General features: G+C 31.2%; 1 protein-coding gene across 1 annotated transcript; it reads left to right on the forward strand.

Annotated features, from left to right (window-relative positions):
• The first annotated feature begins 7,690 nt into the window (after positions 1-7,690).
• On the forward strand, positions 7,691-16,960 carry LOC111700926 (fibroblast growth factor receptor-like 1). Its single transcript, XM_023472009.1, has 9 exons — positions 7,691-8,204; positions 8,924-9,068; positions 10,653-10,777; positions 11,363-11,483; positions 12,105-12,173; positions 12,500-12,611; positions 14,882-15,096; positions 15,963-16,111; positions 16,424-16,960. Exons 1-9 carry the CDS (start codon positions 8,129-8,131, stop codon positions 16,846-16,848), a joined length of 1,437 nt encoding a protein of 478 aa, XP_023327777.1. The 5' UTR covers positions 7,691-8,128; the 3' UTR covers positions 16,849-16,960.
• The last annotated feature ends 4,878 nt before the right edge of the window (positions 16,961-21,838 follow it).

A 21,838-nucleotide genomic window follows, 5' to 3' on the forward strand; every position in this document is an offset into this window, starting at 1 on the left:
GATATAATTTGCCGATACAGATACAGATACAAATACATATATCGTTTAAATCCTCAAAATACGAGGATAATAGATACAATTTGCAGATACAGATACAGATACAGATATTGTTTAAATCCTCAAAATACGAGGAGAATAGATACAATTTGCAGATACAGATAGAGATACAGATATTGTTTAAATCCTCAAAATACTAGTGGCATAGTTACAATTTGCAGATACAGATACAGATATTGTTTAAATCCTCAAAATACTAGGAAAATAGATACAATTTGCAGATACAGATACAGATATTGTTTAAATCCTCAAAATACTAGGAAAATAGACACAATTTGCAGATACAGATACGGATATTGTTTAAATCCTCAAAATACTAGGAAAATAGATACAATTTGCAGATACAGATACAGATATTGTTTAAATCCTCAAAATACTAGGAAAATAGATACAATTTGCAGATGCAGATACAGATATTGTTTAAATCCTCAAAATACTAGAAGGATAGTTACAATTTGCAGATACAGATACAAATATTGTTTAAATCCTCAAAATACTAGAAGGATAGTTACAATTTGCAGATACAGATACAGATATTGTTTAAATCCTCATAAAGCCTTTTAAAAAATTAATTTAAAAAGCAGAAATTTTGTGTTCTCAGCCTTTTTTTAATTTTAAATATGGCATATGCCAGGAAAGATTACAAAGTGAGTCTAAATTCAAGTAAGGAAATTGATTAGACCGCAAGTTATTTTTTGTTTAAACAAAATGTTTATTTTTCAGTTCTATTTGTAATTCCTTTAACAATATAAATAGACTTGAAATGATTATGAATTACGAAAAAAATTTTAAGCATGGTAAAAGAACTGATTACTTCATAGTAAACATAAATCCCTACCAGATGACGTTAGACCTTTGAGAGTTATAACGTTAACCATTTGAAATAGCAAAGGTCATCGACATCTGGTTGCAATGACATAGGTATATTAAAATAAAAGTTTTTTATTGTTATTTTTATGAAAATGACACAGACATAAAAGTAATTAGAGAAAGCGTCTGAAAATGTGATGATTATCTGAGGAAACGTTAATCTTGAGACACCCTTTACATACGTTATTGTTCAGTAAACACCTCAGGCTATTTAGGGTTTATATATAAGGTATACAATATTTATACTATAGTGATGCTTTATTTTCTAGATAAAGGGGGTTAGAGTAGAACTTTGGGGAGTGGGGGGGGTAGCGTAATTGCTGTGTAGGGGNTAAGAATGAGATATTTGAATAAATAAATCTGTTTATAGAATAATTAACTGTTAATTGCGCTGTTGAAGTGTTGTAATTACAAGGCAATTAGCTTATGGATTGAGGGGGCCGGGGGAGAATTTTAAAAAGAAACACTTTTTGCCCCTTTGAAAACTCAATTTGTTTATTCTAAGAATATTTTTTTTTTAATTCCAACTTCTAGTATTTTTAAACTACAAGGCTTGCAGGCGGGCACTAAGCGCCCCTTTCTATATATTACGTATCAACTTTAGACTTAAAATGTTGCTATTCAAGCTGCCAGTTTTTCTTCATACAGCGTAAAAATAAGAAATTCGCGGATTTTTCTGTTAGCATATATAGATTTCCAACATGCTTGAAAATCAACCTTTTTTAAGCAAAGCTTTTCAACTTCAATAGCCATAAATTTGACCTGGGGACATGTGAGATAAAATAAAAAATATTAGCCAATCGGACTCGACAGTCCAATTTCATATTTAGATGTTTCATTAATCTATCTATTCCAATCTCAGAAGTTTTGCAAGCAAGGTGTGAAAAGTGTGTAATATGATAACTATTTCAATCACGAAAAAAAGTTTTTATTTATTTGATATTGTCATGCAAGAATTTGGTTAAAACAGATGTGCAAATTGTTTTTACGTATTTATAAATCTCTTTTCCAGGAATATTTCTCTCTGTGGGTATATGCTTTCAGGAATATTTCTCTCTATGGGTATATGTTTTCAGGAATATTTCTCTCTGTTGGTATATGTTTTCAGGAATATTTCTCTCTGTTGGTATATGTTTTCAGTTATATTTCTCTCTGTAGGTATATGTTTTCAGGAATATTTCTCTCTGTGGGTATATGTTTTCAGGAATATTTAACTCTGTAGGTATATGTTTCGGATCTGATTTTTCAATTTTGAATATAATCGGATATATTAAAGGCTCTCTTATAAGGTGCATTTGTGAAAAATAAAACCTAATATTTCTATTGATATCAAATTACATAAATTCGTTTCCCGACAGAACGAAAAATGCAATATCGAGTAAAAGATAAGTTAAAGAGTACATCTGAAGTTTAAAAAAAAAATGCAAACTGAGGTTTTCCCTTTCATGATAACATATTCGGGGGTTCAAAAAAAATAAGAAGACATAAAACAAATCTTTCGCCTTGAAAATAATATTTTAATGGCTTATTCTATAATGAGGCAAACAAGAAACAAGTTTTCAATTGCAGGGAATCATTACTCTAAGGTAACAAGCAGTATAAATTCTGTACAGTCGTCTCTGAAGTCTCATCCTTTGTGGGTTATTCTCCATACTCTAAGATATTGTATCTTTCTATATACTCGGAGAGGATGTATGACTAGAGCGAGATCATTTTTCACCTAAATAGGTGTGGAGGTTTACACCTGGTGGGTCTCAAGGGAGGGATCACATAGATAGAAAGATAGATAAATAGATAGATAAATAGATAGATAGATATATAGATAGATAGATAGATAGATAGATAAATAGATAGATAGATATATAGATAGATAGATAGATAGATAGATAGATAGATAGATAGATAGATAGATAGATAGATAGATAGATAGATAGATAGATAGATAGATAGATAGATAAATAGATAGAAAGATAGTTAGAATTTGTATTACATTTTTGTATTAACTGAATCTTTAAAAAATAGAATTTAAAACGATTTTGGCATTTAGATTCGCTTTTGGGACATTTTGGGACAATGTAACTAGGTATACGGAGCTCTATCTACTATATATATTCATTGTATGAACTAGGTAGATAAATATTCATATTTTTATATTTTCTGTAAATTTGGAGCATAAAACACACGACATAAATATTCAATTTCCCTCCTTTTTATTTTATGTTTATGTCCGGGTTATTTATGTTTATCTTTCTACTGTACTTTAGGTTGATTTATAAACAAGGTAGATCTTAGAGCATTGTAAGGGACAGTACAAGAATATTAACATGTAACTCTGCAGAGAGAAATTAATAATAGATCTTAGATCATTGTAAGGGACAGTACAAGAATATCAACATGGAACTCTGCAGAGAGAAATTAATAATAGATCTTAGATCATTGTAAGGGACAGTACAAGAATATTAACATGGAACTCTGAAGATAGAAATTAATAATAGATCTTAGAGCATTGTAAGGGACAGTACAAGAATATCAACATGGAACTCTGCAGAGAGAAATTAATAATAGATCTTAAAGCATTGTAAGGGACAGTACAAGAATATTAACATGGAACTCTGCAGATAATAATCTATAATTTTTACAAATATTTAAACACGTGTATTATTGTAGTTTTAGTTTTCGTATAAAACAATTTCATTTTTAAACCAAAGAGAAAGATGAAGATTGTAAAGGCGGGGATGAAGGATTTAGAACGGAGGGGGTTGAAGGATGTAGAAGGGGGGGATGAAGGATGTAGAAGGGGGGATGAAGGATGTAGAAGGGAGGGTTGGAGAGTATAAAAGATGTAGAAGGGGGATGAAGGATGTAGAAGGGAGGGGGAGGATGTAGAAGGGGGGGAGGGGATAAAAGATGTAGACGGGAATCTGAGTACTCCCCAGGGACCCTGGATAAAGGGGAAATAATGATATCTTTACTAAAAACCAAAACCTGGATTATTTAATTCAAAACATCTTAACCCCTTCAGTTATTAACAAGTTGAGTTCGTCTACTAAATATTTTACTATATAAAAAAAGGAAAAATCAGGGAAAATCAGAAACCATTTATTTAGTTAGAGAAAACATTTAGGTTAGCACAGTGATAAACAGAAAACTCATCTGAAATAGGAAGACGGCTTTAAACTCAAGTTAGAACTTAAACTAGTTCAATGAACATTAGACATAGCAATTGTACAGTGTAAATAGACCCTTTTCAAATAGGAAAATGTTCTGCAGTATGTTTTACCCAATTTCATTCTCATTATACTAGCTCACAAAACACACACACACATCCCCCAAACACAAATATAAACTCTTAAAGGGACTATACCTATGGAAGTAAAAGCGAACCCCATACTTTTTAAAACAGTTACATGCCTGATTTACAACGGTACTTTTTAATTCCGTACCTAAATATTCATGAGGAAGATATCGTCGTTTTTCAATCTGAAGAAGTGATAAATTTTGACAATTTCCTCCTCTGTGTCGGCTGCATAAATCTGTACACATATTCTAACGCTCTAATTTATAATGCTCAATTTCCCACAAAAATTACAAGTTTTTTTAAAATGACGAGAGCATGGAAAAAAAACTTTACTTATTTTAAAACTTCCATTAAAATTCCAATTTAAAGCTAAAAATTTCCTTAAAACCCCCTGAATGCAGAGCTAGCCCAGTGCTGAAGTAAAAACGTGAAAGTTGATATCAAATGTCAGTTGAAATTTCGAGGAATAAGTCGAAAAATTTGTAGACACTTTTTTAAAACAGAAACTCTGAGCTACAAGTTCGGTTACTCAAACAGACCAGTTTCTTTTGTTTTTAAACTCAATTGTTTTTAACACGATGTAACCCTTATCCTTTTACGATTTTACTGTATAGATATATTTGTCTAACTTTAACACCTTTGCAAAAAATATTTGCACAGAAACTAAAGAAAATGTTTGCCAAATCTCCCAGAATGTAAATAATGTGTTTTATACACCCAACGTAGATGTTTTTATCATTAAAGGGACTGTAAATGTAAATTCAAGTGACCCTCTAAAGGCATATCCGATATTTACAATCCCTTTAAACCTTAGTTTGATCAAGGGTGAATATCTCTGCTGACGTATTTTTAAAACCTCTCCCTAGCACCCTGACAATTACAATTTTTAACAAGAACAAAGATTTGTTCAGTTTTTTATAAGAATATTTAAAGATGTTTCATAGGATACGGTATAGGAGGATACAGACTTTGGGAGGGTTATAGACTGATAATCAGTAAACAGTTCACAAAAATACAAACAAACAATCAAACACTCAAGCAAACAAAGGGGGTACAGGCTTACGGCGAAAAATGAGTGCTTTTGATCGCTAAAAATCATACTTCTATCTGATTGCGTCTATCAGGAGAAAATTGTTAAAAACGACTCATGCTGAAGAACGTAGCGTCCAAAAAAAATTCAGAAAGTTGCATCATTCAACTCGGATCGTAAAATAATCAATTTAATTCCAAACAAATCATTTAAATATTACAACCATATAGTCATCGATTATTTTTCGACGCATTCGTATATTCTTCTTCTATATAATAAAACAAGACGTTCGTATATTTATATAAGTTGCGTATAGCTGACCAAACGGCTGGACCGATTGTGGACATTCTTGAGTGACCGAATTTTTTTTTTCAAAATAGTTAGTATTTCGCTGGTGTTGGATTTTCGAACATTACTAAAAAATAAAAAATAGTTTGAAATATCAACTATATACGAATGCGTCGAAAAATAATCGATTACTATTAGTTGTAATATCTGAATTATTCGTTTAGAATTAAATTGATTTTTTACGATCGGAGTTGAAAATTGCAACTTTCTAAATTTGTATGGACGCTACGTTCTTCGGTATGAGTCGTTTTTAATAATTTTCTTTTTATAGACGCGCAACAGATAGAAGTAAGATAAGTAGCGATCAAAAGCGCTTATTTTTCGCCTTTAGTCTATACCCCCCTTTCATTTTTCGTGAACACTCACTTTAAGTTCTTCTGTTCCCTAAAATTAATTAACGAACCAACCTGGAGTATATCTTGAGTATAGAGGTCGTTATCTTCAGCTGCCCTGGCTCAACTTTTATCTCTTAAATCAGTTTCAACATTTATTTTCCGTAATTGAAAATTATCCAGCTCTCATTTTTCATGGAGGCAGGGGAAAATATTTTTGCTAAAAATTTGGACTTTAAAAACTTTAATTCAGAATATGGTATAACAAACCAAGCTTAGAATATGGTTTAGCAGACCCAGTTTAGATATGTTGTAGCAGACCCAGTTTAGAATATGGTATAACATACCAAGTTTAGAATATGGTTTAGCAGACCCCGTTTATAATATTGTGTAGCAGACCCCGTTTAGAATATGGTGTACCAGACCTAGTTTAGTATATGGTTTAGAAGACCCAGTTTGGAACAGTGTGCCCTGTAGCAGACCCAGTTTAGAACAGTGTGCCCTGTAGCAGACCCAGTTTAGAACAGTGTGCCCTGTAGCAGACCCAGTTTAGAACAGTGTGCCCTGTATCAGACCCAGTTTAGAACAGTGTGCCCTGTAGCAGACCCAGTTTAGAACAGTGTGCCCTGTAACAGACTAAAAGCAAAGATTTGCTCTGATTGTGTAAGGCTGGATGACGAGGTTAGTTTTGAATAAAAACTATATTTGTCTGGAAATCTAGAAATTCTGAAGATCTTAAAACACGTTTTTTAAACTTGGTTTGATTTGCTATTGATCAAAGTTAGTGCGGGAGGATGGTGAGTTGAATTGTATCAAAGTTAGTGCGGGAGGATGGTGAGTTGAACTGTATCAAAGTTAGTGCGGGAGGATGGTGAGTTGAACTGTATCAAAGTTGGTGCGGGAGGATGGTGAGTTGAACTGTATCAAAGTTAGTGCGATTTTTGGTTAAAAACAAAAGTTTTACCAATTACATAAAATTTAACTGATGGAGTGAAATGGGTCTGTAAACACTGCTCAATTAATGTTGTTTTTCAAGTTCATCAGGCTATGTAAAGTGATAACTTAAGTTTAACAATCGTCTTACTTTTCTACAATTTCATGGATTCCATCTGTTTAAAGCTAATTTACATGATTGTGGTATAACAAACAAAACAAAACCTTCAAGATATTGTTAAAAGAATCACGCAACCTCGCGTCCANTTGTTCCCTTTAAGATACCCCCCTCCCTACCTATCCTTCTCCAAAACTCTTTTACGTACATAATAATGAAAGATTTATTTGGGGTTAAGTACTGAATTGTGTATTGAAAAATGATTTCTTTTAGTTTCACCAGATTCAATATTTGAAAAACTCGAGCGTATACACTACAATGTTTTAGTTCTCTCATCGCTATTTTTCATTTTCATTTTCAATAAAAATATTATCTGTAAACAGATCATTCACAACAATACACTGCGATTTAAAGGTCTCACGCTCTCATGCAAAATTTTGCTTCTTAAAAAACAAAGCTAAAAATAAGTGCTTTATAGTGTTAAAACGTACATGTAAAGGGCTACAGAAAAGCATAAGTGAGTTAAGAGAGGTAAAATCTAAGCCCACAAAGCGTTGCGACACTTCAAAGTCGACCCTGTCTTAAAAATTGATGAGACTGTAATCAAGGTAAATCTATGTGAATACCCTTCCATATCGTCGTTTCTTTTGAAATTAAAATATCCCTCAAATAAAATACTCAACTTTTTAATTTTAAGCAGAGCAATTGGGGCAATTTCTTTATTCTATTGTCTCAAATGTTTACAGATAAATATATTGAAAATGAAATTATGCCTATATCTAGATAGAAGCAAAACCATCAGTAACTAATAAATCATCCAACCCACCAACCTAACAATAAAAAAATCGCGAAATGGTCAAACACAATTTTAAATCCAAACTTACAATGTTTACAATAAATGATGTAAGATAAACACAAGAAAATGTAAATATTGTGGTTTCATGTCAGCCCTACATACTCCCCAGGGGGGTGTTCAAATACCCCCCAATCCCTATTAGGGTCCTTTCTCCCCCCCCTTCTCTCACCGGTTAGTTAATACTATTCCAGTGGAGAGCAGTAGTATTCAAGACACCTGAGTGAACGCATAACATTGAGAGAATGCTATAGATAGATAGATAGAGACGTGAACAAAATTTACAAGAATGATCTCGAGGTTTTCAAGTTTTATTTTTTTTATAATTCTTGGAACGAGCAACATGATTAGCATTTCAAACAAAGGTATTTTTTTCAAATTTTGCCATTCATATATGAAAGTTTTTTTGGATATTTCTGAAGTTGCCAATTTACCATGCAAATAAAACGTATTTTTGATTATTGTAAGCGACCCTTTAATCTAATCAACGATTCAAAACATGTTAGACTGCTGTAAATTATTGAGGCATATGTAATAGAAGATAGCTGGAACTTTGTCGTTATTATTTTTTCACAAAGATTTGCAATTAGTATTGCTCCTGAATTCTACAAGTTGATTTTTTTAAATACACGAAATGAAATTAATAATTTATATAAAATAGAAATTTTTTAATATCCTTTATAATACAATTTTGGTAAAAAGTATTAAAAAGTATGAAAAAAAAAACTTGCCTTTAGATGTCAGATTTTTCTATTTTCCCCACATATCTTTAAACTCCTGTCCTGATTAGCTAATAGCTATAGTGCCCGGCGTTGCCTGTGGAATAATTTTTTTTTAATGGAAAATAATTACATCTTGTAAAAAACATTTATTTTTTAAGCCTTTGTTACCCCTGGATTCCCTAAAAGAATGTTCATTAATTTGTTCCAGCCATTTGGCCAGTTATTGTCAAGAAATGAATATATTTATAGCTAGATATATGAGCGAAGAGCGTAGCGTGATTAAGTGATGTCACTTATGATTATTATGTTAGGTCCCTTTAAATTAGAATAAAGTGAACAGTCCCTTAAAAAATATTTTTCAGGACCCCCTCATGCTGATGAGAGTGAGGTGAAGTATGTGGCTCGGGTTGGTGAGGAGGTGAAGATGAAGTGTAGTATAGAGGCACACCCTCCCCCCCTCGTTATGTGGTCCAGGGAGGGAGAAACCATAGATCATTCATGGGTTAGGTAGGTTGATTTTACTTCTCAAATGGTCCAGGAAGGAAGAAACTATAGATTATTCCTGGGCTAGGTAGGTTGATTTTACTCCTCAAATGGTCCAGGAAGGGAGAAACTATAGATTATTCATGGGTTAGGTAGGTTGATTTTACTCGTCATGTGGTCCAAGAAGAAAAACAAATATTAAATGCAGTTTGAGCATATCATAAACAGAAAGCTTAATAACATAATGGGACTGTAAGCGTAATTTCAAGTGACCCTACATGCAAAAAAATGGCAATGCCCCATGAAACCTTTTTCTGATGAAGTATGAATAAGATATCAATGTTTTTATTTCTTTAAACCGTTTATTTTCATTTGCTGTTGTTTTCTGCGAAAGTGACATGCGTATTTCTTGATCTATCAGAAAAACGACGGTATCTTCCACATTATTGATCAGATTAATGTTTCAAGGGTACCGTTATACAACGGGCATTGCCATCTTTGCATGGAGGGTCACTTAAAAATACGGTCACAATCCCTTTAAGAGACCAAAACGAGATTTTGAGAAATACTAAAAGATTAAATTTAGCGTTGAAGAAAGACAATATCTATACATTTCTAAAATTATTGCTAGTAGGCGGGGAAGTATAAAAGACAATATCTATACATTTCTAAAATTATTGCTAGTAGGCGGGGAAGTATAAAAGACAATATCTATACATTTCTAAAATTATTGCTAGTAGGCGGGGAAGTATAAAAGAAACTAGTTTAACTACTTGAAGCCTAATTATGTATGAAAACATATAAAAATAAAATCTAATTATATCGTAAAACAGTTTTAATAAAACAAACCGCGGTCAGAGTTTTCATCTAAAAGAAACCCGGTTGTTTGATTTTCAAATTATTGTTATATTAAATGATACAATTTTCATGATTGTTAATAATATCGTTTTCTAACATTTTTTAATCAGGCAAGAGTAAATTATTTCTTCAACACCCTTTAGATTTTAACTGTTAACGATAGATATTTTTCAATCTTTTACATTTTAATTGCAGTGGAACTCCGTAAAAATCTGCAAGTTTAATATAAATAAAAATGTTATTCTTAAAACATTTGCTTTCGATTTTACTAAGATATAAGATTATGGACTGTGACAGAAGATTTAAGCCTAAATTAAGCAAAAGAAACAACTAGAAACACCGTTTAACTGAGTTATAATTTTGCATAGTGTAAAGCTAACTTAAATAGCTTACAATCAACTTTTCAAGAAGCCTCTTTAAAACGGTCTTTATTAAGGTATAGAGCTAGTAGAACATATTGTCAATATATCTAGGTATAGAACTAGTAGAACATATTGTCTATATTTAGGTATAGAACTAGTAGAACATATTGTCTATATCTAGGTATAGAACTAGTAGAACAAATTGTCAATATATCTTGGTATAGAACAGTAGAACATATTGTCTATATCTAGGTATAGAACTAGTAGAACATATTGTCAACCTATCTTGGTATAGAACTAGTAGAACATATTTTCTATATCTATGTATAGAACTAGTAGAACATACTGTCAATATATCTTGGTATAGAACTAGTAGAACATATTGTAGGTATAGAACGAGTAGAAAGATCTTGAAGATCAAGAGTGCTGAACTAGAAGATACAGGGATATACTACTGCAAGGGAATCAATGGCTTCGGAAAAGCAGAGATCAGAATTGATCTAATTGTCATAGGTATACTCTAGATAATATATAGGTATACTCTAGATAATATATACACTTAGAAATGAATACATGAAAGAATGGATGATAGGATGAATCAATGATGAAAATAATTTATAAAATGAATGGTAGGATGAATAAGGATGAATAGATAGAATAAACAGAATAAACTAATAATTGATTAAGCGAATAAATGAATATATTGATAAATGGATAAATTAATGAATAAATAAAGGAAAAAATTCATAAAACAATGAGTAAATGAATAAATGAATAAATGAATAAATGAATAAATGAATAAGTGAATAAATGAATAAATGAATAAATGAATAAGTAAATAAATAAATAAATGAATAAATGAATAAATGAATAAATGAATAAATAAATAAATAAATAAATGAATAAATGAATAAATGAATAAATGAATAAATGAATAAATGAATAAATGTATAAATGTATAAATGTATAAATGAATAAATGAATAAATGAATAAAAGAACAAATGAATAAATGAATAAATGAATAAATGAATGAATGCAAGGATGAATAAATGAATGAATGAATGAATGAATAGATAAATGAATAAGTGAATGTCTAGATCCTGGTGAATACCCCCAGCTAGCTGAAGCTGACCTGCCTACTCTGGCTCCCCCTGTATTTACATCAGCTACTAGAGATCACAGGAAAACTATTCTCCGAGAGTCCGGAGACACTGTTAGGTCAGTAAAGTCTAGCGTTCATCTCTCTTAAAGGGACTGTAAATATTCATTCAAAGTGACCTGTCAGATTCACAACGGTACTCCTAAAAGCTTTTAGTGATCAAGAATTAATTTTTAACTAGGAAAATTTTTGAAATTAAAAACTTGTCAAGCTGAAAAAAAGATTTCTTTCACATTTTTGATCAGAAAAAGGTTTAAAAAGGGTTTTGAATCGTGCATAACTCTATTCTGTCACTTGAAATTACAACAAAAGTCGACAGTGCCTTTCCAACAGAAGGTTCATGCACTAAATACAATGTTTGAATTGAGGAATAGCAAATTCATAAAAACCGTAATTCATTCAATTAAAAATTTTTCCATAAAAGTAAGGCCAAATTTACAGGGTTACACACATGGGATTAGAATTCAGAGACGACAGTGCGGAATTGATTCAATCTCTGGATAACACATATTCAGAAGTCTCGGATGCAACTTGGTTCTATCTTTGCCAAATCATTTAAATTTTATTTTGACATGTTGTACTGTTTAAACAGACTAATATTAGTAAATACCAAAATAAGAAAACTTCCTTATCACAAAATAAAACGAATTAACCAAAATTCATATTTTTTTCTATTCTAGTTTGAGTTGTGAATCTGTTGGAAAACCTTCTCCCCAAATTTCTTGGTATAAAGATAGAGAACTATTTAGGTTTGTAAATTCTAATTTATGGATAAATTGAAAAATTCTGGTTTTTCTTTTCTATTACAAAATGTTCATCTTTTTTTCTTAGTAAATTCTATTGTGCAAATGCATTGAAAATGATAATTTTTATCTTTGCGTTCTTATTTTTTTCTATTTTTCTCTTGCATTTTCTTTTTTAAGTATTAGCTTACAAAATGGTGTCTTTATTTTTCTTAGTTTGATATTTTTTCAGCAATTTGATTTTATCCCTATTGTCTTTAATTTTTATCTTACCTTTATTATTTTATCCATTTTCGTCTTTTTATTGTTTGTTTTGATAATTTGTTATTTAGGTCTACAGGATCTACTCTTGTTCTACAGAATATAGGATCCAGAGATGCAGGAATATATACTTGTACAGCACAGAATATAGTTGGATCTATATCTACACAGTTCAATGTACAGGTACAATTAGATTTAACCCTATCCCCGCTGGGGTACTTGAAAACCAGGATACGCTGGGGGGGGGGTCAATTTGACCCCCCCCCTCTAAATCCCATGTTTTATGATCAAATTGACCCCCCCCCCAGCGGGAATAGGGTTAAGGGCGCTTCGTGCCTCTCTTTCTAAACATAATTTCAGCTTAAATACATTTTATTTATAAAAAATCTTGCCAGGGTTCATCAGAGGTTCCAAACAAATTGGGTCTAATTGTTCCACCAGTTTGGTTCATTGGATTATAAAGTTAGAGCTAGAAAGACAAGTTAAATTATATATCAATCTATATAATAAAGTCTTCGCTCGATCATATATATATATATATTTGTATATTTGTATATATAAATATATGTAAGTTATAGCTGGACAAACGGCTGTACCAAATTGGGTGAATTTTTTTAGGAAACCCATGGGTACCTTGGGGCATCGGCTAAACAAATGATATTTTTGTGTTTTAAAAATTGATCTTTTTCTTCAAAAATCTAATTTATTATTAAAAAAACATGCCGTATAAAACTTAAAATCAAACACTTAGTAGTCCCTCTAATGAATGAACTGCATAGGTACTGTTAACCCCAATTTTAAGGCTAATTTCCCCTAAAACTGACAATTAGCATAATAGCTCCTGAACAATTGTTTTTTCTTCTTCAATATTTGTCCTAAATTAGCGGTAAAACCATTACAGAAAACATAAACCTTTGTAAAAAAAACTAATAAACACCCATATAATATATTATAACTACATTTCAAGTGTTTATAATAAACTGGTCCAATAAACACTCCTGAAATACAAACTCCTAAAATAACTCCGAAAATACAAACTACCAAAAATACAATCTCATGAAACAAAAACTCCGGCAAGTCTAGCTCCGGCAGCACAAACTACGGAAAGACAACCACTTGAAATGCAAACTCCTAAAACACTAACTCCTAAAATACAATCTCATGAAATACAAACTCCTGAAACAAAAACTCCTGAAATACAAACTCCTGAAATACAAACACCTGAAAAGACAAACTCCTGAAATATTTTTTGCCGCATCGCAAATTTCCGCACTTTGTTTATTCAGGATTACAAGAGATATATGCCTTTTCCGGATTTTGTAATTCCGAAATTTCGTTTTTAAAGATTTTCTTCCACCTCCGTTGTTGGAAACCCTGTTTACATTATATACTCCCGGCCATGTACCCTTCTTTAAGTTTTTACCCATTAAATCTCAATTGACTTTATTTTACCCCAAACTGGTTAAAAAGTGGGGGAAGGGAAACTACCAAATATAGTTTAGTGTCGGCCATTAAATCTCTGCTTTTAAGGTTTCTGTTTCTAAACATCAAATATTTAAAGGTGGCAAAATAGGCCCTTTGCCGTTTCTTGGAAACAAGGTTTGTAAATCAAAATGAACTAACAAGGCAGAATATTTAACGGATGTATTTCATTGTTTTTGTTTCATCTTTTCTTTGTTTTTGTGAAATTATACGTTTCTCGTTTAGTTAATAGGGGGGTCCATTTACATGCAAATGACCAAAATCTACATTTACTACGTAATTATCTCAAAACAGGGGTGGATATTAATCACATATATTTGTCATTTGAACTCATTCAAATGGCGAGTTTTCTTTCTTCCGGTGATAATTTTTTTCCAATATGGCGGTTCATTTTTTAAAATGGCGGTTTTTCAGCTGTCCCTGTGGGGAAAGAATTAAATCTCTTTCTTGAATTGCAATTAATTCTTGAGACGGGAACAACGAAAACAGAATTTTATTTAGACAGCGGAAGGGAAGGGAAGGGAAGGAGAGAAAAGGGAAGGGAAGGGAAGGAGAGAAAAGGGAAGGGACGGGAAGGAGAGAAAAGGGAAGGGAAGGAGAGAAAAGGGAAGGGAAGGAGAGAAAAGGGAAGGGAAAGGGAGGGAAGGGAAGAGGTGTTAGGAAAATGAAAACTTTGTATTTTTAAGGGAAACAAAAATGGAAAAGTAAAAAGAATAGATTTAAGAAATAAACAGAATAGATTTAATATATATATACGTAATACATTACATTTCATTTTCATATTGATGAAAATGACATTTGTTTATTCTTGGTTGATATTTTAAACTGATGTTAAACACAAACATTTTCATGTTTTGATTAATTACACTTTTAAAAGCTTTAGATAAAAATTAGAAAAACATGTGAACTGAATCTGATAAATTAAAACAGCTATCTCTAAAATAAAATTATAAAAACTAAATTTTTTTTAGATTCTTCCGGATGAATCCAGCCCAGAAATATTCTTTGGCCCGCGCAATATTACAGTTGAACAAGGAGAAAATGCGCGTTTGGATTGCCGTGTACGCAGCAGGGAACTACCGGCCATCAAGTGGCTACGACGATTGACGGAGATGAAGATTGCTGACATGGCCGACGAAATTATTTCGGTCGGTGACGAGAAATATAAACTTATTTCCAGTTCACGGTTAGTTTTTTTTATTTAGATATTTATTTATTATTTTTTTTCTTTATCATTTAAATCTTAATAGTAGAACACACAAGCGTATTTGAATTCGTTATATGTATCCGAACTTGCGTTTTTCATGTTGTGCCTAAAATCAAAACTAGAGGAGCAACGAGGTCACAAAGTCGTGCCAGAGTAATGTCATTTGAGTTTGACCTTCTCCTCCTGGTTAGTTTGCAGTTTACATGTAATATTAGGAATATGTTGCAAAATGTTTCCGACATTTTCTCGTTAATTATTTTTTAATTTCCCCTTTACACTCATCCCTCGTATCCATCCCTCATTCTTCAACTGATGGATGATAATTGAAACAAGTTGACAATGACAGAATTAGCTCCTCCTTATTATCAGTTTTTAATTTACAATCTAAACAGAAATATGCTCTATATTTCTATACAAACACATACACCCTGACCTATAAAACTATGGAATTGGAAGACGACTGTTACACTCAAGTTATGATTTAGATGTTCAATGGACAGAAAACAAAGCAATTGCGCAGTGTACACAGACCCATTTAACTTAATTATTTGATTTTTAAGCTACTAGCCGGTTAAACTTGTTTTTGCTGTATAACTACATTTATTATAATCAAACCGGGTGCAGTTTTTGGGAACAAAAAGGCTGTCCTATAATAAATGTTAATCAAGAATATGGAATAATACATTTAGGTTTTCTTGAATATAATTAATTTTGTCAAAAGCCTGAATAGTAATGATAATAATTACATATTCCAGTTTTGATAATGATCTTAATGATATTAATATAATTTTTAATGGACATATTAAATATAGTAAAAATATTATGTTAAGAATAAAACTATTTAGGACGATAGAGCTTGGTGTTGACGAGTATATGTCCCAGCTAGATCTGCAGTCCGTGTCTCTGGACGATTCTGGAATGTATGTTTGTTTTGTGACGTCACTGGGAGCCGGAGGGTTTAGTGTCAAATCATCATTTATACATGTTATTGAAAGTAAGATTTTTTTTTAAATACAGGGTTCCCACAAAGGATGAGACTGCAAAGACGACTGTACGGAATGCATTCAGTATATTTTCTTGAATTTTCGGTTTACTTCAGCAGTAAACTATTTAATTTCCAATTCATTAACCAATTGTAAGTATGTCAAAAAACAAAATGTTGCCTTTAGATCTTTGAAATTTAGAGTTTTAGGTCGTTATTAAAGTTTCATCTTTCGTGGGTAAAATGTTTAATGATGCTTCTATGATCAAAATCTGACATACAGATCTATCTAATGAGCCTTGTCTAATCTTTGTTTACTTTCAGAAACCGGTTTGTTGGATGAATCAGCTTCCGTTACAGTTCTGATTATCTCTCTCGCTGTTGTACTTCTCCTCCTAGCCGCAGCAACAATATTCTATTGTGCCAATAAACGGCGAAAGGAATTGTCCGGCGCCGAGCTCCAAAAACCCCTCGGAGACCCTAAACCCCTAGAGCAGCGTCCAATTTTCAGGGAAAATAACATGAAAATAGTTGTTAATAAAATGGACGATTTATTGAACCAAAACACGCAATATTTGCAAACAGCTGGTTCCCCGCTCACCAACAAATCCGCCAAATATATTCCGGAGAAATGTGAAGAACCAACCTACGAGGTTCCACACGTTCTTCCAGGTAACCTCCGACTTGACCGTGGAGGTTATTATGATTCCAGAGAAGTTATTCGACCCAGTTATTTTCCTCGACAATAACTTTATTGTTATAAAATCATTCATTCTGTTGAAAATCCACATGTAAAGTTTTAGTGTATATATACGATAAATAAACGTCTTTATCAAATCATAAATAAATTAATAGTTTCTTGTTTGGAAGTTTCGGCTAAAGCCCCATTATAACAATTAATTATCGTTCATTTTTCCTACCCTATAATCCAGCTCGTATATTCGGCATACATGGTGTCAGAAGAAAAAATATGTAAATAAAAATGTACTTAGAATGATAAAGATTGCTAGTTTGTGGGACCAGATTGAAAGAATAGCCAGAAGTAGTTGCATAAACCACGTGCCGCCAGTTTAACCAGTTCTCTTGTATGTCAAGTTGAAGAGAAGTGGTTCAAGTTAATCTGAGTAGTTCAGCTATTTCTCTTATTCATTAAATTTGGTCCCGGTTTTTCAAAAAAAAAATATCTTATCTCCATAACCGCGCAGTAGACTTTGTGACCTCGTAGCTCCTAGTTTTGATTTTACGAACTAATACAGGGAATATTAGTTTCAAAACTTACACTTGTCCCATTTCTAACACTGAGTGTTAGAAATGGTACAAGTGTTCGTTTTGGAACTAATGTCCCCTGTAATATGAGATAGATTTATTTAGTTGCAAACTAGAAATTCAAAACGTTTTTCCTCTTCTCAATGGCTTTCCAATCAAAAAATGTAAAATTTCAATATAACGTAAAATTTACTTTAATTTCGCGTGTAAAACAATGAAAAGCATTATTTGTATACATTTTACCCCATTAACTGCAGGGTATTGATTATCTATTAGCAAACTACGAAGAGAGGGAATTTTTCTAAAGTTAATAATTATAATTTCCGACATTAATCAATCTTCTCTAGTATACATTACTTATTAATACCTAACCACAAAAAACTGGAGGGTGTCTACTGTCTAACTCTATGGTACAAACTAGGCTTTTAGGGCGCTTCGCGCCTGTTTTATATTAACATGTTCATCTTATTTTCAATCATTATTCACATGGACTTTTTTCAGGGCTCTATTTTTTTTAATTTAAACAGGTTTAGATGTTTTTACGTTTTTGGGATACACACAAACAGACAAGCCAAATATAAATATGGATTGTGATGTAGAGCCTTTCCAAAAAAAGGTTTTAGAGAAAAGTTTCTGTGCACTTGTATACACGACTGTGAAGTCTAAATAGACTTTCTATTTTACAGTTTATAGAATAAATTGGTTTAACATTTAAACGAGTTCAAAAATTTAGATGTTGGTTCTGTGGCTTAATTATTCATTGAGATATGGCAGGTTGCTAAGCTATAGAGATTAGAAAATTTAAGTATGTAGCGAGTAAACAGTTTCATGTACAAAGATGAGATATTTTAGTACTGAGTTCAACCTGTTTCTGTCCCCGCCCAACTCAATGAACCAATTCTATTCGACTCATCTCAGCTTCTTGTCTTGTCACTCGGGGGGAGGGAGGGGGTGACATTCACATAATCCATCCGAGCCACATTCTCCCTATTTTTTCATCCGAGCCACCTCAAAATTGTTATCCTTTTAATTGTTAAGATGAAAAATCCTTTAGATCGTAAACGTAAATTTTTTTAAGTTACTCACCGACCCTCCATGCTAAGATGGCAATGCCTGTTACCCAATGGTACCCTTAAACCTTTTATCTGATCATTTATGTGGAAGATATTGTCGTTTTTTCTAGGCTTAAAGGTGTTTTCTTCTGACAATTTTCCTGCAGTAGAAAAGCGCACGTCATTTCTCTAGAGAATTAATAGTTGAAAAGTGACCCGAATTCAGATTTTTGCTCAATTTTGCAAAAAAAAAATCTGGCGGTTTGTTTTTTGCGAAAATCTCAAGAATTAAAGGGGTAAGACAGGCTAAAGTTATAATACTGAATTGAAAAATATTGTGATATATGTGCAATTTAGAATAGATTAATCCTTTTAATTAAAATATATCATCGAGAATAAGGATAAACATTAAACATGGTATTATCTAACATTTTAATTATGTTTAAGTTAATGAGTTTACGCGGATTAATTATTATTAAAAGATTATTCAAACCTTTTCCATGGATTAACATACATCTATAATTAAAGTTATAAATATGAACCTTACCAATGAGGGGGAGTAGTTGGAGGGGGGGGGGTGTATTAAGAAGAATAGTAGAGGGGGGGATTTATAAGGGGTATTTAAATATAAAGAGGGGGTCTGAATTTGTATTAAGAATTTGATTGACATAAACACAGATATAAACTATTTGGGAGGTATAAGTAGCGGGGGGGGGGAGATTAAGAAGGAGGAGGAGGGTAAGACAAATGGGTTGAAGGGGGAGATGGGGGGGGTGTATGATTGACAGTTGGATGAAGTGGGTTGACCGCTTGAATTATTAGGAAACCTGTCAATTATATTCTATATCAAACATATTTGTAAAGATGGCAAACCTCAAGAATATGTAGACAGTAAACGTTATATAAGCTAGTTTAAATAGAAGTAAACATTCCCATTTACTGTGATAGCGCCGATATAAGGATTCATATCTCTAATTGGATAATGAGATAGAAGGAAAGATAGACATTACCGCCATGCAATTTCTATAGGTTCAGAATAGACAACAAACACATGACTGAACCCTGATTGGATCAGGCGCTAAGGAATCGGCATATTTGAGTAAGAACAACGGATATTTTTCTTAAGATAAAGGTCTAAGGAGTCGGGTGTAAATCAGGCAAGCCATTTTATAAATGAAGGGTAATGTATTGCTCTTTAACCATATTAGATTGCAAATAAATATAAATATAAACATATTTATTTACTTTCACAATGTAATGTTGTATTCTAAAATTATTTCAGGAATAGAGATACATAGGATAGATATTGTATATCAACAAATAAATATATGCATTCTTAACAAATATATATGTATATTCTTAAAAAATATATATATATATGTGTATATTCTTAACAAATAATTATGGATATTCTGAACAAATATATATGTATATTCTTAACAAATATATATGTATATTTTTAACAAATATATATGTATATTCTTAACAAATATATATGTATATTCTTAACAAATATATATGTATATGTATATTTTTAACATATATATATATGTATATTCTTAACAAATATATATGTATATTCTTAACAAATATATGTGTATATTCTTAACAAATATATATGTATATTTTTAACAAATATATATGTATATTCTTAACAAATATATATGTATATTCTTAACAAATATATATGTATATTCTTAACAAATATATATGTATATTCTTAACAAATATATATATATTCTTAACAAATTTTTATTGGTTTTACTGAATCTATTGTAATATATATGGGCTTTAAGTAAAGAGACTATACAGGTATTTTCAAGTGAGCCTTTATTCAAAGCAGGCAATGTCCGATTCACAAGGGTACCCTTGAACCCTTTAACAAAAAGTTATTGTTTTTTTATGTTTAAACGTGTTTAACTCTGATAATTCCTTTATGTTTCATTACTTTTGTCACTTTTGTAGAGAATTACAAAATCACAATTGTATTAAATCAGTTTTTAAAATTACTAGCATTGATATCTAATTCATAATTGATCAGACAAATATTTTAAGGGTATCGTTTTGAATCAGAGCATCGACATTTTTGCATAGTGAGTCCCTTGAAATTACACTTACAGTCCCTTAAATGATTTTTTTTAACTAAAAATACACTCTGTATAATCATAATCCTTACAGTCCCTTAAATGAATTGTTTTAACTAAAAATACACTCTGTATAATCATAATCCTTACAGTCCCTTAAATGAATTTTTTTAACTAAAAATACACTCTGTATAATCATAATCCTTACTCACCTGCTTTGTGTTTAATCCCCCTGTATTGTCATATCCTTGTCAAGTCAGTCAAATCCCATGTAGAAGAGAGCGATAAGAAAAAAAACCGTTTCTAAAAAAATGTTTGTTCAGTCAGGGCTCACTTTGTCCTGTCATATTTTTGGCACCGCCTTCATATTTAGTTGATTTTCTGGAATTATTTGACAGATTGAGAGAAAATTTGATTTTTAGAAAACAATCTGAACAGGATGGCAAATAGAAATTATCAATACATGTTTTCAGATAAATAATTTAAAATAATTTTAAATCATTTATCTGATAAAATAAAATTATTATTACATAAAATAATCAGATATAATAATTCAAAATAATTTGAACAGGGTAGCATAATGAAATTATCATTAAATGTTGTCAGATATAATAATTCAAAATAATTTGAACAGGGTGGTAAATAGAAATTATCATTAAATGTTGTCAGATATAATAATTCAAAATAATTTGAACAGGGTGGTAAATAGAAATTATCATTAAATGTTGTCTGATATAATAATTCAAAATAATTTGAACAGGGTGGTAAATAAAAATTATCATGAAATGTTGTCAGATATAATAATTCAGAATAATTTGAACAGGGTAGCATAATGAAATTATCATTAAATGTTGTCACATATAATAATTCAAAATAATTTGAACAGGGTGGTAAATAGAAATTATCATGAAATGTTGTCAGATATAATAATTCAAAATAATTTGAACAGGATAGCATAATGAAATTATCATTAAATGCTGTCAGATATAATAATTCAGAATAATTTGAACAGGGTGGTAAATAGAAATTATCATTAAATGCTGCCATATATAATAATTCAAAATAATTTGAACTGGGTGGTAAATAGAAATTATCATGAAATGTTGTCTGATATAATAATTCAAAATAATTTATACAGTGTGACAAAATAAAATTATTATTAAATAAAATAATCAGATATAATAATTCAAAATAATTTGAACAGGGTGGCAAATAGAAATTATCATTAAATGTTGTCAGATATAATAATTCAGAATAATTTGAACAGGGTAGCATAATGAAATTATCATTAAATGTTGTCAGATATAATAATTCAAAATAATTTGAACAGGGTGGCA

Source organism: Eurytemora carolleeae, unplaced genomic scaffold (assembly GCF_000591075.1).
Source record: "Eurytemora carolleeae unplaced genomic scaffold, Eaff_2.0 scaffold286, whole genome shotgun sequence".
In the NCBI taxonomy this organism is placed as follows: domain Eukaryota; kingdom Metazoa; phylum Arthropoda; class Copepoda; order Calanoida; family Temoridae; genus Eurytemora; species Eurytemora carolleeae.